This window comes from Balaenoptera borealis (genome assembly GCF_965194805.1).
Source record: "Balaenoptera borealis genome assembly, chromosome: 7".
In the NCBI taxonomy this organism is placed as follows: Eukaryota; Metazoa; Chordata; class Mammalia; order Artiodactyla; family Balaenopteridae; genus Balaenoptera; species Balaenoptera borealis.
In genome coordinates this window covers 60,697,603-60,717,818 of record NC_138864.1, presented here as the reverse complement: position 1 = coordinate 60,717,818, position 20,216 = coordinate 60,697,603, and the positions used below count along the sequence as shown (strand labels likewise).

The 20,216-nt window shown below is 36.5% G+C and overlaps 1 protein-coding gene across 4 annotated transcripts in view; it reads right to left on the bottom strand.

Moving 5' to 3' along the window:
* CRPPA (CDP-L-ribitol pyrophosphorylase A) overlaps positions 1 to 20,216 on the bottom strand; it is a 426,528-nt gene that overhangs the window by 65,407 nt on the left and 340,905 nt on the right. For all 4 annotated transcript variants that reach the window (XM_082398504.1, XM_082398506.1, XM_082398505.1 and 1 more), the window contains exons 10-11: positions 14,598 to 18,677; positions 1,227 to 1,352 (exon numbers count right to left, since the gene is read on the bottom strand). In XM_082398504.1, coding sequence (XP_082254630.1) covers positions 18,573 to 18,677 — 105 coding nt within the window. In that variant the 3' untranslated portion in view covers positions 1,227 to 1,352; positions 14,598 to 18,572. The remainder of the gene's footprint in view (positions 1 to 1,226; positions 1,353 to 14,597; positions 18,678 to 20,216) is intronic.

Here is a 20,216-nt window from a genome sequence, read left to right as displayed (position 1 = left end):
TACATGTTTGCATATATAGAGATGTGTACAAATTTGTTTCCCTGCTGAATTGATCTCACTGCATGTGCTCAAGTCCAAACAAGAGAAGCAAATTCTACCACCAGGTGGAGCTTAGCTTCCATTAAAGCAGCAGATAAGTGAACAAGATTTCAAGAGCTTGTTTGAACTCTTTGTATACCTTAGGAAAAGACTGAAGTAAAAGGTAAACTAGAGTAGAACCTGGCTGCAAATAGTGGGGTAGACTAAGAGGATGGGCCATAACAACAGACAAATGGTGGATTTACTTGCGGGAGAAGTAGGTACAGAGTTACTGAAGAGTGTGGATCAGGAATGAAGAATGAGAAGAACATTATTTATGTGGCTTATGAAGGGAAAGAAGATTTGGGAGGCCCATTCAGTGTTAAGCTTGCCTAAATTCTTTTACACCTGTTACCAACATTTAATAGTGTAGATTCAAAGGAAATAGAGATGTGTAAAACATGCTATCTACTCTTAACTTGCCTAGTGGTAAGGCACTGTAAGTTCTATAATAGCGTGAAAGTATGACATAAGCACAGATGAAGAAGAAGTAAATGTGTGTAAAAATATAATAATAGAGCACATCAGGCAGCAACAGCATGTTCAAAGGCATAAGGCAAAAGAGCACAGCGTGATCAGGAAATGGTAAGTGGTGTGCTGGCATATGTGGCATGTAAGGCGTGACTGACTTATACGGTTGAGGGCATAAACTAAAGTGATGGCAGGAGAAATAAGAAAGTCTCGATTTAATGGATAGTTCAAAGGTAGGCAGTTGCAGAGGGAACAAGGTTAAGAAAAAGGGTCCAAAACTCTAAAAGAGGAAGAGCAGCAAGCCCTGGTAACATGAACTTGGAGAACAAGTCAAACTAGGGGAGAAAGTACAACCTCAGTTTTTTATTAAGTTTAACTAAATAGAAATAGTAAGATATCCAAGTGTAAAAATGTTGTTTAGGTTTTGTGCGGCTGCACAGGAGTGCTGGCATGGGTGACTTATCCTGCGGCGGTGTGGGTTTGAGGAGGCGCCTCGCGGGGGTGAGGCGTTTAGGTGCGTGGCCTCCCCACTCTCGTTGGGTGACGTAACAGAGACCTTGGAGCCAGATTTGCTGGGTTTGTACCCCCGCCCCAACATTTACGCGCTCTATGGCTTTGGGCAACCCAGGTAGCATGAATCTCATCAGCACAGAGAGAAGGCTTCACTGAAAACTCACTGCAGAGCGGTGGGGGAAGCCGGATTCCACAACGGCAGCAGCGGGGTTCATGGCAAGAATCACGGCTTGCAGGCCGCCCCGGGTGGTCTCGTCTTCCTGCAGCTTGTAGACCCTCAGGCTTAGGAGCTGTTTCAAACACACAACCTTGAGAGAGTAAGGTGTTCTTGAGACTCTCTGTACCGAATCCATGACTGAACCCAGTGAAGACCTCTATAAAAATGTTTAAGATTCTGGCAGTACATGCGGAGACCTATTCTTTTAGCCACCAGCTGCTGGAGACAGCCTCGTAGACAAATTGCTACCAAGTCAGCCTGTTCTAGCTGAACAGCAATTGTAGACCCTCATAATCTGACTTCATAATGGAGACTGCCACATCCAGTGCCATGCGGCTGACAGGGTCTTGGTGCTCCGGCTGGGTGTCAGGCCTGAGCCTCGGGGGTGGGCGAGCCGAGTTCAGGACATTGGTCCACCAGAGACCTCCCAGCCCCACGTAATATCAAATGGCAAAAGCTCTCCCAGAGATCTCCATCTCAATGCTAAGACCCAGCTCCACTCAACGACCAGAAAGCTCCAGTGCTGGACACCCCATGCCAAACAACTAGCAAGACAGGAACACAAACCCACCCCTTAGCAGAGAGGCTGCCTAAACTCATACTAAGTTCAAACACACCCCAAAACACACCACTGGACGCGGTCCTGCCCACCAGAAAGACAAGATCCAGCCTCATCCACCACAACACAGGCACCAGTCCCCACCACCAGGAAGCCTACACAACCCACTGAACCAACCTTACCCACTGGGGGCAGACACCAAAAACAACAGGAATTATGAACCCACAGGCTGTGAAAAGAAGACCCCAAACACAGTAAGTTAAGCAAAATGAGAAGACAGAGAAATACACAGCAGATGAAGGAGCAAGGTAAAAACCCACCAGACCAAACAAATGAAGAGGAAATAGGCAGTCGACCTGAAAAAGAATTCAGAGTAACGATAGTAAAGATGATCCGAACTCTTGGAAATAGAATGGAGAAAATACAAGAAACGTTTAACAAGGACCTAGAAGAACTAAAGAGCAGACAAACAATGATAAACACCACAATAAATGAAATTAAAAATTCTCTAGAAGGAATCAGTAGCAGAATAACTGAGGCAGATGGATGGATAAATGACCTGGAAGATAAAATAGTGGAAATAACTACCCCAGAGCAGAATAAAGAAAAAAGAATTAAGAGAATTGAGGACAGTCTCAGAGACCTCTGGGACAACATTAAATGCACCAACATTCAAATATATAGGGGTCTCAGAAGAAGAAGAGAAAAAAAAACGTACTGAGAAAATATTTGAAGAGATTATAGTTGAAAACTTCCCCAATATGGGAAAGGAAATAGTCAATCAAGTCCAGGAAGCGCAGAGAGTCTCATACAGGATAAATCCAAGGAGAAACATGCCAAGACACATATTAATCAAACTATCAAAAATTAAATGCAAAGAAAACATATTAAAAGCAGCAAGATAAGAGCAACAAATAACATACAAGGGAATCCCCATAAGGTTAACAGCTGATATTTCAGCAGAAACTCTGCAAGCCAGAAGGGAGTGGCAGGACATCTTTAAAGTGATGAAAGGGAAAAACCTACAGCCAAGATTACTCTACCCAGAAAGGATCTCATTCAGATTCAATGGAGAAATCAAAACCTTTACAGAAAAGCAAAAGCTAAGAGAATTCAGCACCACCAAACCAGCTTTACAACAAATGCTAAAGGACTTCTCTAGGCAGGATTCACAAGAGAAGGAAAAGACCTACAATAACAAACCCAAAACAATTAACAAAATGGTAATAGGAACATACATATTGATAACTACCTTAAATGTAAATGGATAAAATGCTCCAACCAAAAGACACAGACTGGCTGAATGGATAGAAAAACAAGACCCGTATATAGGCTGTCTACAAGAGACCCACTTCAGACCCAGTGACACATACAGACTGAAAGTGAACGGATGGAAAAAGATATTCCATGCAAATGGAAATCAAAAGAAAGCTGGAGTAGCAATTCTCATATCAGACAAAATAGACTTTAAAATAAAGACTATTACAAGAGACAAACAAGGACACTACATAATAATCAAGGGATCAATCCAAGAAGAAGATATAACAGTTGTAAATATTTATGCACCCAACATAGGAGCACCTCAATACATAATGCAAATGCTAACAGCCATAAAGGGGAAATCGAAAGTAACACAATAATAGTAGGGGACTTTAACATCCCACTTTCATCAATGGACAGATCAACCAAAATGAAAATAAATAAGGAAACACAAGCTTTAAATGATACATTAAATAAGATGGATTAATTGATATTTATAGGACATTCCATCCAAAACCAACAGAATAGACTTTCTTCTCAAGTGCTCAAGAACATTCTCTGGGCTAGATATATATTTGTATAGATATCTTGGGTCACAAATGAAGCCTTGGTAAATTTAAGAAAATTGAAATCATATCAAGTATCTTTTCTGACCACAACACTATGAGACTAGATATCAATTACAGGAAAAAATCTGTAAAAAATACAAACACATGGAGGCTAAACAGTATGGTACTAAATAACCAAGAGATCACTGAAGAAATCAAAGAGGAAATTTTAAAAAAATACCTAGAAACAAATGACAATGAAAACACGACGAACCAAAACCTATGGGATGCAGCAAAAGCAGTTCTAAGAGGGAAGTTTATAGCAATACAACCCTACCTTAAGAAACAAGACACACCTCAAATAAAAGACCTAACCTTACACCTAAAGCAATTAGAAAGAGAAGAGCAAAAAACCCTCAAAGTTAGCAGAAGGAAAGAAATCATAAGGATCAGATCAGAAATAAATCAAAAAGAAATGAAGGAAACGATAGCAAAGATCAGTAAAACTAAAAGCTGGTTTTTTAAGATAAACAAAATTGATAAACCATTAGCCAGACTCATCAAGAAAAAAAGGGAGAAGACGCAAATCAATAGAATTAGAAATGAAAGAGAAGTAGCAACTGACACTGTAGAAATACAAAGGGTCATAAGAGATTACTACAAGCAACTACATGCCAATAAAATGGACAACCTGGAAGAAATGGGCAAAATCTTAGAAAAGCACAACCTTCTGAGACTAAACCAGGAAGAAATAGAAAGTATAAACAAGCCAATCACAAGCACTGAAATTGAAACTGTGATTTAAAATCTTCCAACAAACAAAAGCCCAGGACAGATGGCTTCACAGGCAAATTCTATCAAACGTTTAGAGAAGAGCTAACACCTATCCTTCTCAAACTCTTCCAAAATATAGCAGAGGGAGGAACACTCCCAAACTCACTCTATGAGGCCACCATCAACCTGATACCAAAACCAGACAAAGATGTTACAAAAAAAGAAAACTACAGGCCAATATCTCTGATGAATGTGGATGCAAAAATCCTCAACAAAATAGTAGCAAACAGAATCCAACAGCACATTAAAAGGATCATACACCATGATCAAGTGGGGTTTATCCCAAGAATGCAAGGGTCTACAATATACACAAATCAATCAATGTGATACACCATATTAACAAACTGAAGGAGAAAAAGCACATGATCATCTCAATATATGCAGAAAAAGCTTTCGACAAAATTCAACAGCCATTTATGATAAAAACTCTGCAGAAGGTAGGCATAGAGGGAACTTACCTCAACATAATAAAGGCCATATATGAAAAACCCACAGCAAACATCATTCTCAATGGTGAAAAACTGAAACCATTTCCACTAAGATCCAGAACAAGACAAGGTTGCCCACTCTCACCACTCTTATTCAACATAGTTTTGGAAGTGTTAGCCACAGCCATCAGAGAAGAAAAAGAAATAAAAGGAATCCAAATGAGAAAAGAAGAAGTAAAACTGTCACTGTTTGCAGATGACATGATACTATATATAGAGAATCCTAAAGATGCTACCAGAAAACTACTGAAGCTAATCAATGAATTTGGTAAAATAGCAGGATACAAAATTAATGCACAGAAATCTCTTGCATTCCTATACACTAATGATGAAAAATCTGAAAGAGAAATTAAGGAAATACTTCCATTTACCACTGCAACAAAAAGAATAAAATACCTAGGAATAAACCTACCTAAGGAGACAAAAGACCTGTATGCAGAAAACTATAAGACACTGATGAAAGAAATTAAAGATGATACAAACAGATAGAGAGATATACCATGCTCTTGAATTGAAAGAATCAACATTGTGAAAATGACTATACTACCCAAAGCAATCTACAGATTAATGCAATCCCTATCAAACTACCAATGTTATTTTTCACAGAACTAGAACAAAAAATTTCACAATTTGTATTGAAACACAAAAGACCCCACATAGCCAAAGCAATCTTGAGAAAGAAAAATGGAGCTGGAGGAATCAGGCTCCCGAACTTCAGACTATACTACAAAGCTACAGTAATCAAAACAGTATGGTACTGGCACAAAAACAGAAATATAGATCAATGGACCAGGACAGAAAGCCCAGAGATAAACCCACGCACATATGGTCACCTTATTTTTTATTTTTTTAACATCTTTATTGGAGTATAATTGCTTTACAATGGTGTGTTAGTTTCTGCTTTATAACAAAGTGAATTAGCTATATATATATATATACACATACATATATATATTTATATATATCCCCATAACTCTTCCCTCTTGCCTCTCCCTCCTTTCAACCCCATCACCTTATTTTTGATAAAGGAGGCAAGAATATACAATGGAGAAAAGACAGCCTCTTCAGTAAGTGGTGCTGAGAATACTGGAAAAGAATTCATGTAAAAGAATGAAATTAGAACACTCCCTAACACCATACACAAAAATAAACTCAAAATGGAATAAAGACCTAAATTTAAGGCCAGACATTGTAAAACTCTTAGAGGAAAACATAGGCAGAACACTCTATGACATAAACTACAGCAAGATCCTTTTTGACCCACCTCCTAGAGAAATGGAAATAAAAACAAAAATAAATAAATGGGACCTAATGAAACTTAAAAACTGTTGCATAGCAAAGGAAACCATAAACAAGACGAAAAGACAACCCTCAGAATGCGAGAAAATATTTCAAACAAAACAACTGACAAAGGATTAATCTCCAAAATTTACAAGCAGCTCATGCAGCTCAATATCAAAAAAACAAACAACCCAATCCAAAAATGGGCAGAAGACCTAGACATTTCTCCAAAGAAGATATACAGATTGCCAACAAACACATGAAAGGATGCTCAACATCACTAATCATTAGAGAAATGCAAATCAAAACTACAATGAGGCACTATCACACACTGGTCAGAATGGCCAACATAAAAAGTCTACAAATAACAAATGCTGGAGAGGGTGTGGAAAAAAGGGAACCCTCCTACACTGCTGGTGGCAATGTAAGTTGGTGCAGCCACTATGGAAAACTGTATGGAAGTTCCTCAGAAAACTAAAAATAGAATTACCATATGATCCAGCAATCCCACTCCTGGGCATATACCCAGACAAAACTATAATTCGAAAAGATACATGCACCCCAATGTTCATAGAACCCCTATTCACAACAGCCAAGACATGGAAACAATCTAAATGTCCATTGACATATGAATGGATAAAGAAAATGTGGTACATATATACAATGGAATATTACTCAGCCATAAAAAAGAACAAAATAATGCCATTTGCAGCAACATGGATGCAATTAGAAATTATCATACTAAGTGAAGTAAGTCAGAAAGAGAAAGACAAACACCATATGATATCACTTATATGTAGAATCTAAAGTATGACACAAATGAACCTATCTACGAAACAGAGTCACAGACATAGAGAGCAGACTTGTGTTTGCCAAGGGGGAGGGTACTGGGGGAGGGATGGAGTGGGAGACCGGACTTAGCAGATGTAAGCTACCGTATGTATTGATAGAACGGATAAACAAGATCCTACTGTATAGCACAGGGAACTATATTCAATATCCTATAATAAACCATAATGGAAAAGAATATTTTAAAAAGAATGCATACATATGTAAAAACAAAATATAGGCATGGACTACTATATTCTCAAATCAACATTTAAAAAAAGGATACAGGGACCTGGGTCATTTTGCTAGTCTTGATTGCTGGCCTTTTAGGGACAGTGAGGAGTGATGGCTGAGGACTAGAGGGGCAGTTCTGATGCTCTGGTGCTTCCTGAGATCCAGGTTCTTTGTACACCCCGGATGCAAGAGGAGCCTGAACAATGCCAGAGGTTGACTTTTATTCCAACTGCACAGGATTGGGGCCTGAAATCAGGGGTGAGTTGATTTTACAAAAATAGATATTTTTCGACATATGAATTTATAAATTGAGATTCTAACATATTACATATGCTTCAATGGATTCTTAGATATCATTTGATTTATATATTCTCTTGCTCAGCCAGGCTGTAAACTAAACTTGACAATTTATATCCCAACAGATAAAGGCTTAACTAAAGGATTGTTGATACTGCTGCTAGACAGAAATTAAATTTTATACCTGAAAGGGACCTTAGCAGATTACCATTATATTTAATATAATCTGGAGTTAACCAGAGGACTAAAATTTAACGATTAGCCTCAAGAAGATTTCATCTTAAAAGTGAACAGAGGTGTATAAAGAAAACATTTCAATATAAAATATAATTGGTAATGAACATGCTATGTGAATACCAAAGAAAGATAATGATACCACTAATTTCACTTTTACCATATCACTTTCCATTGCCATGATTTTCATTTGTTTCTCACCTTTCCAGAAAAAGTGTCAAAGAGAATAGGCATCCTGCCTTATCTCTTTGTAGAATGTGCCTTTATCTCCTTGTAGAATTTCCATAGGACCCAGAGATCCTGAACATAAGAGATGTTCAATAATTAGGGACCAGGATGTGGTCTGCTATGTAGTTCTCATCTTAATACCAGGAGATACACATCTACTGTTAATGACTAACTCTGACAGTTGGCCTGAAGCCCGTAGAAGAATGAGAATCAAAACAAAAATACACAACTGAATAAATAGATTCTAAAATTTTTATCAACGTATCTATTATTGGTCATTTTTTATTGTAATTTAGGATAACATTTAGATCCTATTGATGAGAAGCCGTGTAGGGGGGAATTAAAAAATACAGGATTGTGGTCCTGCTTGTGCCACTTACAAGCTATGTGATCGTAGGATCTTCACTTGGCCTCTAGGAGCCTCAGGCTCTTTTATAAAATATGGAAAACTGTGTTCTCAAGAAAGTTACATCAGATATGCAAAATTTATATGGCAAAAAGTAAAACACACTTAATGGGAATTGCTACTGAATAACTAGTTGGTCTCCAAAATACTCTTTTACCATAATAAAGATCACAAAGGAAAAAAGCAGTCTTTTACATACTTTGTCCACTCCTGTGTTACCTTGTATAATTGTCTTCTTTAATTTATTCAAGGCTCATAACATATTTCTCCCAGGGGACTTCCCTGGTGAACACAGTGGTTAAAAATCCGCCTGCCAATGCAGGGGACACGGGTTCGATCCCTGGTCCGGGAAGATCCCACATGTCTCGGAGCAACTAAGCCCGTGAGCCACAACTACTGAGTCTGCTCTCTAGAGCCCGCAAGCCACAACTACTGAAGCCTGCGCACCTAGAGCCCACGCTCCGCAACAAGAGAAACCACTGCAATGAGAAGCCCGCGCACCACAACGAAGAGTAGCCCCCGCTCGCCGCAACTAGAGAAAGCCCGCGTGCAGCAACGAAGACCCAACGCAACCAAAAAATAAATATATAAAGATAAATTAATTTTAAAAAACATATTTCTCCCAGGTAGATATGAGCTATTTTTGGGGGAAAAAAAATCTTTTTGAGAGTGTTACAAGTGGACCATGGCTGAGACTAAAAAATTCAGACCTTGGGAAATGTATCAATATTCACACTATTTCTCTTGAAGAGAATGGATGACAGCGCTATCACCCATTCTGGGGAGTGTCTAATCGTAATACAAGAAATAAGCTAAGTCCTTTGGATGGGGATATAGTAGAGAGCAGACACTGCTTGCCGTATGGTCCAGGTGTAGTTGGGCCCAAACACCCAGGAATCTACAGTGCTTCTGGTAGAGAGCCAAGCGGAGACAGGCCTCCCTCCCTCTGCTCCTCTTTAGTGGTAGCACATGTCCCTGTAGCAACAAAAACATGATCGCAGTTTCAGGGAGAGTCCAGCCTCTACCTCCTGGAACTGCATGCATCTGTGATCAAGCTCTCTTGAGTGAGCTGGAAGAGCATTTAAGACTGATACTCTGAACGCAAGTACAGTCCCTCCTAGGGGGCTGCTGTGGGACACAGAGGGATGCTTCAGACTGCAGACGGCCGTGCCCAGGAAAGTGGTTTTCTCATGAAGGTAATAATAGCATGCTGACAAGACGAAAAATAAAGGGTGAAAGAAACTAAGGTACTTAGTCTACAGCATGCATGAAATTGCTGGGGAGGATACTGTGAGTCAGGTTAGTTTCTGACAGAAACCACGTGGGTTCATGTTTTAATTTGGGTTTAGAAAAAAAGCGTATAAAATCATTTTCACATCACAGGCTAGTGAAGTCACGAATATTAAAGTTGTACAATCACAAAAATTGCGTTGAATCTGCATTGCCAATGAGTATTGTTAATTGTATATAATTATGAATATGTATTTATTATGTATAAATATGTACAACATATTTTCTCTATTTTCCCAATTTGAGATAAACCTGGCTAAATCAGTAATACCTAATCTCTACAAGTTCTTCTTGTATGTGCATACAAAACATAAGCTTACAATGCAATTGTTTTAGAACAACTCTCTCAAGAAAATGTTGACATAAAAATATGTGTATATGTGTATATTGCTTTTCTCTTTCTCTACATTCTCATTCTTCCTCTACACACACACAATCAAGAAGAAATTAATAAGACATCATAATGGGGGAATTAAATTTTGGGGTCTTTCTTAAGAGAAAGGTTTACATTTAAGTTTTAACTCTGGTTCAAAAAAATCGAAGAGACCACAATTTTCAATTCATACACTAGAGAGTTGCAAGAAGAGAAGAGTGTGTATCAAAAAAGCTCTACTGGAAAAATCCCCAACCTATCAAACTGTCCTTTACTGTATTCACAGATTTATGCAGATGTGTAAAGAGGTTCATTCACTCTTTATTAACTGTAGATAATTGACATTATATATATTTTGTGTGCTAAAAGAATATAAAAGAGTGGCTTCAGAGTTGAAGGTTTGTTTGATACTAAGCCACACTTAGAAGTTAGTAAAATAAAAATAAAATTCTATTTAGGCAACACATATAGCTTTGGGAAGGAGTAATATTATGCATAACTCCATGATTAATCCAAATCTTTTAATATCCTTTAAGATTCTCAAACCAGAGCCAAGAATATTTGGTCTATAGTTGATTCTCTCTGCTATCTTATTATAGCATATTGCACTTAATCTTAAATTCCTGATTTATGGTACAATTTATGGATATTCCCACTGGGATACTAAAGCTCTTAATTTGTTTACATATTTTGGCTTTTTTCCAGATTTATGTGAACAGTAACTGATCCAAGAAACAAACAGGCGGAAATGTCTTTGAATAGCATTCTTTTACTATCAGGTCATACATATCTCCATTCAGTAAAACAGGCCACTGAATTCCTGAACCCGGCAGTTCAATAATACATTTTTAAAACTCAGGTGGGATTAAAGAGAATGATTTTCTATTCAAACAAGAAAAGAAAAAGGAACTATGAACATAACAGGGTCTTAAAAACACATACACAGGATGGAAAAGGAATTCCTCCAAACTACTGAAAAAAATTAGTAACACAGATTTTATCATCTATTTCCTCCTCCTCAAAGGGATGTTTTGTTATCCACTTAGACTGAAGAGCTTGCTTTCAATTAAATTAAGTGCTCAGATGTAAAGAATAGAAAAGAAAAAAAAAAAACCAAGAAAAGAAAAAGCTGACATACCAACAAACTAACCAATTTCAATAGCCCATTTTATAATGAGGTAGAACAAAGAACAAAATGGATAGCTCCAAAATGGCAAAGCTCCAGAAACCTCATTCAGTTAATCTAGTAGATGCTTTGCCAAACCTCATCCAAATAACCCAATTATTACAGTCCACAGACTAGTGGAAATTCTTACAAAATTGGCCTCCATGTGAAATCTCAAATCATGTTTCCACTCAGGTCAAAAAGATAACTAGGATTGCCTTGTGGAAGCTTTTGCCTCTGGCTTAACTGCAATTTTGCAAAATGGAAAATAGGGAATGCATCCAGGTAAAATTCTGGATGTAGATATTAATCAGATTTTTTAAAACCTCAAGTAAAAACAGTCCCTCCTAGTTGTAATCCAATTCCCTGAAACAGTATCCAAGGTAGAATCAGAAATTCTGGATTTCCAAACTCACTTTGGCTTCCAGTGTGCTGGGTGATCATGAGCCCTTTATCTCTGCATCTGCCTTTTTGTAACTGTCATACCACAAGGTTGACACAGACCTACCTCACAGAGACCCTGCAAGGATTAATTAAGGTTAAACAAGAAAAGTGCATTAGACAATCCAGGCTTCATCTATGCTGCTAAATAGACCCAGATGTTTTAACACCTGTTCAGATTATTTGGTAGCATCTTCACGAAGTAGAGAGTAATTTGCATAATGCATTTCAGCTGTATAGACTTCTAAAAAATATCCAATTACTTTTATTTTAATTCTATAGTACTTTGAGTAGCAACAGAAAACCTGATTTTTTTCCTCAATACACACTAACGTGTTAAAGTTCAGATTTTGTGTTTTGTGCTGCACAAATTTAGATGTGAATCTTTTATCTGGTGGTGGTAATGTATATTTTAATAAAGCCTTAAAATTGAAAAAAAATAAGCTCCTTATATAACAGAGTTATTTAAGGACTCGTGATAAAACCCTGCACGATTTTTTTTAGGTTACTTTTTAAGTCCTGGCAATCCAACATCATCATATGTAGTCGTCAGAGTCCTTTCTCAATCTTCACAGAAAATACCATTTGTAATATTTCATTTACCTAATCAATATTTATTGAGAAAGCCAAACTGATCAATGTTATTTCACTAACTGCAAAATTCAGGTTTCAGCTCCGTGCGTTAAAAAAGAGTTCAGATTATTTATCCATTCACCAAATCAATGTCGGGCACATATTTTGTGCCAGATATTATTCTAGACAGTCACTAGAAGGTATCATATGAAGATTCAAAGTTCTTGCTTTTATATAATTTAAATTCTAATGAAGAGGCAAAACTTAGAGATGTGAGTGGTAAAGGAAATTCTTTTTAAGGAACTAATTATTAGACTGATGAGCAAATTAAAAAAAAAAAGAGCTGGTTATTCGAATATTTAAGAGGACAGAACTTCAGACTGAGGAGACACTATATTTGTTTTTGGACACCAATGACAGAATAGGAAAAATCAAAATTGCATAATGAGTTTTTCAATTTACAATAACACCAGGAAAGAGTAAATCACGGGAAAGAAATGTGGAAAGTGTTTGTAAAGGCTATAATTTCCAACACAGGGTTCAGCCCACTCTTTGCTGGTGACTCAAAGTGGGACTTCTTCTTTGAATAATATTATTTAAATTTTAAAAAAATTTATCTTTTTCAATTGAAGTATTATTGACATACAACATTATATTAGTTTCAGGTATACAACATAATGATTCAATATTTGTAGACACTGCAAAATGATCGCCACGCTATGTCTAGGCACCATCTGTAACTATACAATATTACAATTTTTTTTTCTTGTGGTAATTACTTTCAAGATTTACTCTCTTAGCAACTTTCAAATATGAAGACATTTTTAAAAATCGAAGGTTCTAATATTTCAGATAGGAAGAGAAAAAATTCCTGGCTCTGCTCAGGTCAAGCTCATCACACTGACACCGTTCACCCCCAAATTCTCCCATTGAGCAAACACTGTGATCATTCATGCTTAGGAAAGTCTCATGACAAGGGAAGACTTCATACTTCCTCCTGCCTGGGCATTTCTCTAGACCTTCCTTTCTCTTGTAAAGACAGTGAATGGATTTCAACTTCTCTTTTCAGGTCTTGTTGTGTTGCTGAGGTGCAAATGTCTGTATGCAACTCTGGTTCATCAAGGAAGTATTTCCTTCTACTTTTTCATCTTCCACTTTTGTTATCCAAATATGTCTGATCATTCATTGCCTGAGGAAATCCCAACAACTTCAGAGCTCACAGAGATTGCCATCTCTGTGAGTGATAATAACTGTATGTGAGTATCAGTCTTTGTATGTTTTACTGGCACATGCAGATCCAAGGATGTTCTAAAATATGTTTGTGTGTTGGGGGTAGCAATGCACAAAGGAAAGGAAGAGTATAGCAACACTAAAAGGTAATGGGCTTGACCCATTTTCTTTCTCTTGCTATTAACGAAAATAAAACTGAGATTCCCATCTTTGAGAGTCATTCTTTAAGGGATCTTAAAATAGTATGTTTTACAGACTCACAGACTTAGAGAACGAACTTACGGTTACCAGAGGGGAAGGATGGGGGGAGGGATACATTGGGAGTTTGGAATTGATGTGTACACACTGCTACATTTAAAATAAAATGCCGTTCCATGGGGAAAATAATAGTATGTCTTATAATATTATAAAGAATCATGCTTAGGAATATAAGCTCCAAAGTTAGATAACCAAATTTGAATCACATTTTGCCCACTTGGTGCTTGAATGACTCTGTTACTCAAAGTTATTCAAAATGTATGTGCCTTAGTTTCTTCATCTTTTAAATGGAGACTGGTATACTACCTAGTACATGAAGTTACTATGGAAAAAAAAAGTTATGTACATGCAAAAGCACTAAGAACAGTTTCTGGAACATACTAATCATTCAACAAATGTTAGCTATTTCTACTATCTATTATTTTAATTGCCCGTATTTTAACTCAATATCATTTCAGGCCCCAAAAAGTTTAACTTCTTTTGAAAACTTTTCTATAACATTCAGGTCTATTTTTCTCCTTCAGTAACTACTAACTAAGGGAAGGAGGCATCCAGAGAACCTTCTAATACTTCGGGATCATTGCCCTAACCAACAGTTCTCCTGGTAAATGTTCTGCTTTAGCAAAATGTGTGTCTCCAGATATATCCTAGACTAGTGAGAGCAAATGTACCACACACTGCCACAGATCTTCTTTCCTTGCTTACCAACTGGTGTTCGATAAAATGATTCAAAACTCAGTACTAGCAAAAAAAAAAAAAAAAAAAAGCCAATGAGCATTTATTGAGCTCACCTGTCTGCTGGAGACCCTGCTGATCTCAGCTGGGCTTCTGCATCCATTTGTTGATTAGCTGGAGGTCAGGTGATCCGGCTCTTGTTTTCCTTTTGGAGGCAGCAGGCCAGGCGGAATGTGTACATCATGGTGGTGGCAGAAGTGGAAGAGAGCAAGCAGCAACATGCAGGGTCTCTTAAGCCTATTCTCTGCGGTGCACTGCCACTTGTGACTCACTCTGTTGGTAAAAGCAGGTCACAGGATGAATCCCAGAGTCATGAAGTGGACATACATTCCTCGTATGGAAACTAAATGGAAGGAAAGAATATTGCTAAACAGTAATTCAACCCACCACACCCATGTAAACATTATTAAGTGGTCACAATATTCTTTTCCACTGTGCCTAAGTATAGCTTTTATATCCTTAGCTGCCACAGTAATTGCTGGTAAACCTGCTAAATATGAGGGAAAGAAAAAAAATCTGATTGAGACTTCCGGTTTTGCAAATTTTTAATATATTTTACAGAATAATATATCTGAATCTCAAACTCTATTTTCCTATAATGTAAAACATCACACTTATGTTTTGAGAATGTTCTGTTCAGTTATTCAGTTGAGACTGAGTCAGTTTGAAAAACATGTACGTATACACTAAATATCAATGAAAATTGTCGTTAGATTTTAAAATATCAATAGTTAGCAATTACCTATATTTTGTTGTGTAAAGAGAACATTTAAAATATTTAATAGTAGTTTCTTACTTTTCATTTAAAAAGATCCATACCTCTTCACAGTTTTGAAACTAAGAACATACCAGAACATATATTAATGTTTCAATGCCAAACACCAGCTGCACAGTCACATCTTGTCCACGTATTTTAAACCATATTAATAAACCCTAAAACAATATGTATTTTTCATTTATTGTTTATTTTTGAATTAAGCTTTTAAAACAATTTCAATCTTTATCTCAAACGGCTTTCTTCACATTTTAATTAAAATATTATCATTTGTTTCCTTGATATAGTGAGTTTCAACATTAAAAGGAAGTAAAATTTACATATTTAACATAAGAAAATGTAGTACTACAACTTGATTTTTATAAAATGAATACTGTATTTATATATATAACGTAAAATTTGATAGGTGTAATTACAGAAGACCCTCGAACAACACAGGGATTAGAGGCGTTGACCCTCCCAGCAGTCAAAAATCTGTGCATAATTTAGAGTCAGCCTTCTGTATCCATGGTTCCTTCCTAGCTACTGCTGAAAAAAACCCACGTATAAGTGGACCAGTGCAATTCAAACCTGTGCTGTTCAAGGGTCAAATGTACAGTAAACTAGCATAGAAAAAGAGCGTTTTCCTGGTAAACCAATGCAAAATGCTTAAAGTGACCACAGTAAGAATGGCTCTCGGTAGAATATAGGGGTCTGAGGTCTTGGTAGAATATAGGGGTCTGACTTTTATCTGCAGATGAGTGTATTTGCAAGAAGTCATCTCTCAAATTGAGCACTTTCATGAAAAAAAAAATACTACCTCTTACCAATATGTCATTAATCAAACTACCGATCGCACTGTGTTAACTTCCTAAAAAGGTTAACTTTAAATTGCATGTAATTAAGTAGCATACATTTAAAAAGAAAACAGCCTTTCCACAAAATTTGCACAAGTAGAAAGCAATTTCAGCAACCCTCAGGCATACTTACTATAATTTTTAAAGGGATTTTGAAAAGTAAAGTGAAAATGGACAGTTATCATGAAAGTAATTAAGTTTCCCGAAGTGGAGATGAATATATAACTGTAAAGTTGCCTCTGGATCTCTTAACAAATAACAAAAACAACTAATTTATCTTTCCCTCCTGGCCAATAATGCTCTTCATTCCCTTTATCCTTAGCTACAATTTCTGTATGTTGGAAACATGGTTGGAAAGCCAAAAGCTTCAGGACTTTCCTCGGGTCACTGGACTGATCTGTCCCTCCTCGTCCATTCCTCCAACGCTCATTCGGAGCCTCTGGCTCATTTCCCAAGCCCTCTCTGCTGGATGTCCTTTGCCCGCAATCATTGTTATAGAGGAAATGAGCTTAAAACTCATTCTCAGTGGTCCTGAGTTTAAGCCCTGCCTTTTGCTACTAGGCAGACATGTGTCTTTGGAGAAAGTAGTGAGGATCCCTGAGCCTCAATTTCCATCTAAACTGTAAAGGATGTGAGGAGATTTCTTTAAATTATTTTCAATGCTGTGAATCACTCTGTAAACTATAAAGAAAAAAATTAAATGCCATAATGATGATGATGATGATGATTTCAGACATCGTCATCTTAATATTTTATTAACTAAATCTCATAACACTAAATGTTTATAATTGCCTAGGGTAAAGGCATACTAACTGTCCCAAGATAAATTCTTGTCTGGTATAATATTCCCTTTTGTTGAAATCTAAGGTAACTCAGCCAGCACTCAATAGATACAGTAATGTTGCTTGTGCCAGAGATTGCCTAGTTTCCCACCACGTACCTAAAGGCACTCATTTTCTCCTTAAAATCTTCGTAACTTTTCCCCTTTTGCCTTTATGAGCACTTTTCAAATTCTTAAAACATTTTCACCTGAAGATGTCAAAAGGCGCACCTATGACTTTTTACAGCGTAGCCAACCTGCCTTAATGTAGACAGACATTCTAACCAAAATCCACACACTGCCCATATATTTCCACCCACAAGATTTTTAATTAAATGATTTATTTTATATTTCTTAATATCCCTAGAGAAAGAGAAAAAGTGGCGAGCCCAGGAATTGAGATCCAAGCCTACATTCATTCAAATAACACATTTCATTTAGGAGAATGAATTGCAGTAATTATTTCATTTCCTCTATATTCTACTCACTATTATTTAAATGTAAAATATAAACTCTCCTACTATTATGGATACTTGAGAAATGAAGGCAAAATCACCCAACATGTTAAGAAGAGACTGCACAAGGTAGGTATTTCATAGTCTATCTTTAACTGAAAACATTTCATGCAATTTTTATAGTTCCCACGTGCAGCCTAAGCCCTGGCATAATCTGATCTAATGTGTTTTTATGAAGTGTATATATAGAATAAAAGGCATCTCTAATGACTGGATTGACAAAACTGTAAAATATAAGGTAAGGGAAAAATCATCAATATTTAAGATGTATATACCAGTGGAAATTTGAAAGAATAAGAACTCGATTTAAAAAGGCAGCAGTTATCTGTATCAAAAGAAAATTAATTATTTTATGTGCAATGGACTCTCTTCCTTTTAGAAGACTAACTTAAGATTGACCAAAATAACTTCACTTTCATGAAGCTTTCCAGTCTTCTTTTAAAATTATTCAGAAAAATCAGAAGCCTTTTAAAATAATGTAAGTCAAAACTATATTTCATAAACCAAGGAAAACATACAATTTTGAAACATTAGAAAAGCAGGAGATTACATCTCCTTTAGGGATCTAGGGTAATGTGAGGCTAATGGTGCAGATACTCAAAGTGCAGAGTTCACTGCTATCTCCTCTTTTTTTTAAGGTGTGAAAAATTGGAATGCAATTCAAAATAACCCATGGAGAGAGGATAATGTTAGAATTAACAATACTCATTAATCTTATTTATTAGTTTCATTATAGTGTGATTTACTAATTAACAGAGAGATAATAGTTGACATTTCCTAAATTCTCATTCCTTGGAGAATTAGCTGACTCATCATTATTTCTATTTTACCTTTCATGCCTTTGTGAAAAGATTCTTTATATGAAGGCCATAATTTTCCACTTATCTGTTCTTTTCCGGTTTAAGCAATTTATATTTGACATGCATAAAAAGTTTTCAAGTTCACCTAAGCATCACATCCTCCAAATTATAAAAGACATAAAAGACAACTTAAACATTCTACCATATACAATTTGGAGAGAAGCACAAAAGAGATACTTAGGTAAATGTTTCTAAGAACACAGTAGGTAATTTTCTCCATGTTCTTTATGCTACCAGTAGTTGACCAATGAGTCCGGAATTTCTTTCTTTGATTAAGGCAGCAATAATGGTGGCACCTTGCCTTAAACTTTCCTGTAGCTTCCGTTCATCCTGAAAGAAAAGATAAAACAATAATTATTTTAGAAAGAAAAGATATCAACACATTAAATTTAACATGGACCTACTTTTCTTTTTAAAAACAATTTATTTTTTAAAAACTTTACAAACATAAATATAACATTGTATAAGTTTAAGGTGTACAATGTGATGATGTGATACAGCAAAATCATTACTAAGTAGGGTTAGTTATCACACCCATCATCTCATATAGTTACCATTTTTTGGAAGGGGGGTGAGAACGTTTAAGATCTACTCTCTCAGGAACTTTAAAGTATACAATACAGTACTGTTAACTATAGTCACCATCTGTACATTAAATTCTCAGAACTTACCCATCTTATAAATGGAAGTTTGTATCATTTGACCAACATCTCCCCATTTCCTCCACTCCTTAGCCCCTGGCAACCACAATCACAGAATCTCTGTTTCTATGTGTTCAAGGAGACACTTTGCAAGGCTTGCTGTTCTTTGGGCTCAGTACTGCATAGAACTCAGACCACAGCCATTGTCCCAAATAAAGGAGAAACGCTTTTATAAGCACTTTCATTGTAGAAAAAATATCTGCTAAGGTACCAAAAAAAGCAATGACACAATTTCAAAAGCTAATAATATGAAACAAAAGATTATTTTCCCTTAATCCAATATTGAAGACCAACTTTGGCTCTTCACTTAAGTGTGAATATTTCTTTGATGATACAAGGTTTCTCTTCACCTTTTTTTTTTTTTTTCTTGAGGGTTCTTCAACAACAGACTTTGTTATAAACTGTGAGTACTGGTGTGGAGGAAAAAAAACAAAACAAAAAACCTGCTTGTTTTTGAAGTAAAGATCAGGCAGATTTGTGAAAAGAGTTATTTCACAAGTTGCTAAAATGTGATTTTCCCTTTGAAATCATATTGCCTATGAAATTCTGTTTTTTCTAATTATTTAGGCTTCTTGAAGGTATGAGGGGATGATAATATGAAGGGAAAATGAAAGTGGAAACAGAGTTAACATCTTAAGGTCCTTGGGTTATGAATTGTGCTAGGTTCAAAAAGAGGGATCTGGTAACCAATTTCTACACTTCGGCATCGTCCGTAATGCCTTATCCCAACATTCGGTATATCACTAGGACCCATTGTTTCTACCTCCTTAATGTTTCTTGAATCCATATACTCCACTCAAACTGCCACTGCCAGCATAATACCTCTGGCCCTGAATTACTGAAACAATCTCATAGTCTCTCTGAAGTCTGTCCTCTTCTATCCTATTTCCCACACAGCAATGAAAATACTGATTTTACATAATAAAAATCTGATCACATCATTATCCTGCATAAAATCCTTTGAAGGCCATCTTTAAACTTCAGGATCAAGTATTAACCCTTTACCTGGAAGGTCGTTTATCCTTCCAGCCTCTTCTTACCATTCCCTTAAAATCACTCAGTTCTCCAAGCCATGTAGAACTGTTTAAGATTGCCCAGTCAAGCCATTTTTCAAGCTTTCATCCCTTTGCACCAGCTAATCCCTTTGCCAGAAAAGCTGTTCCACTCC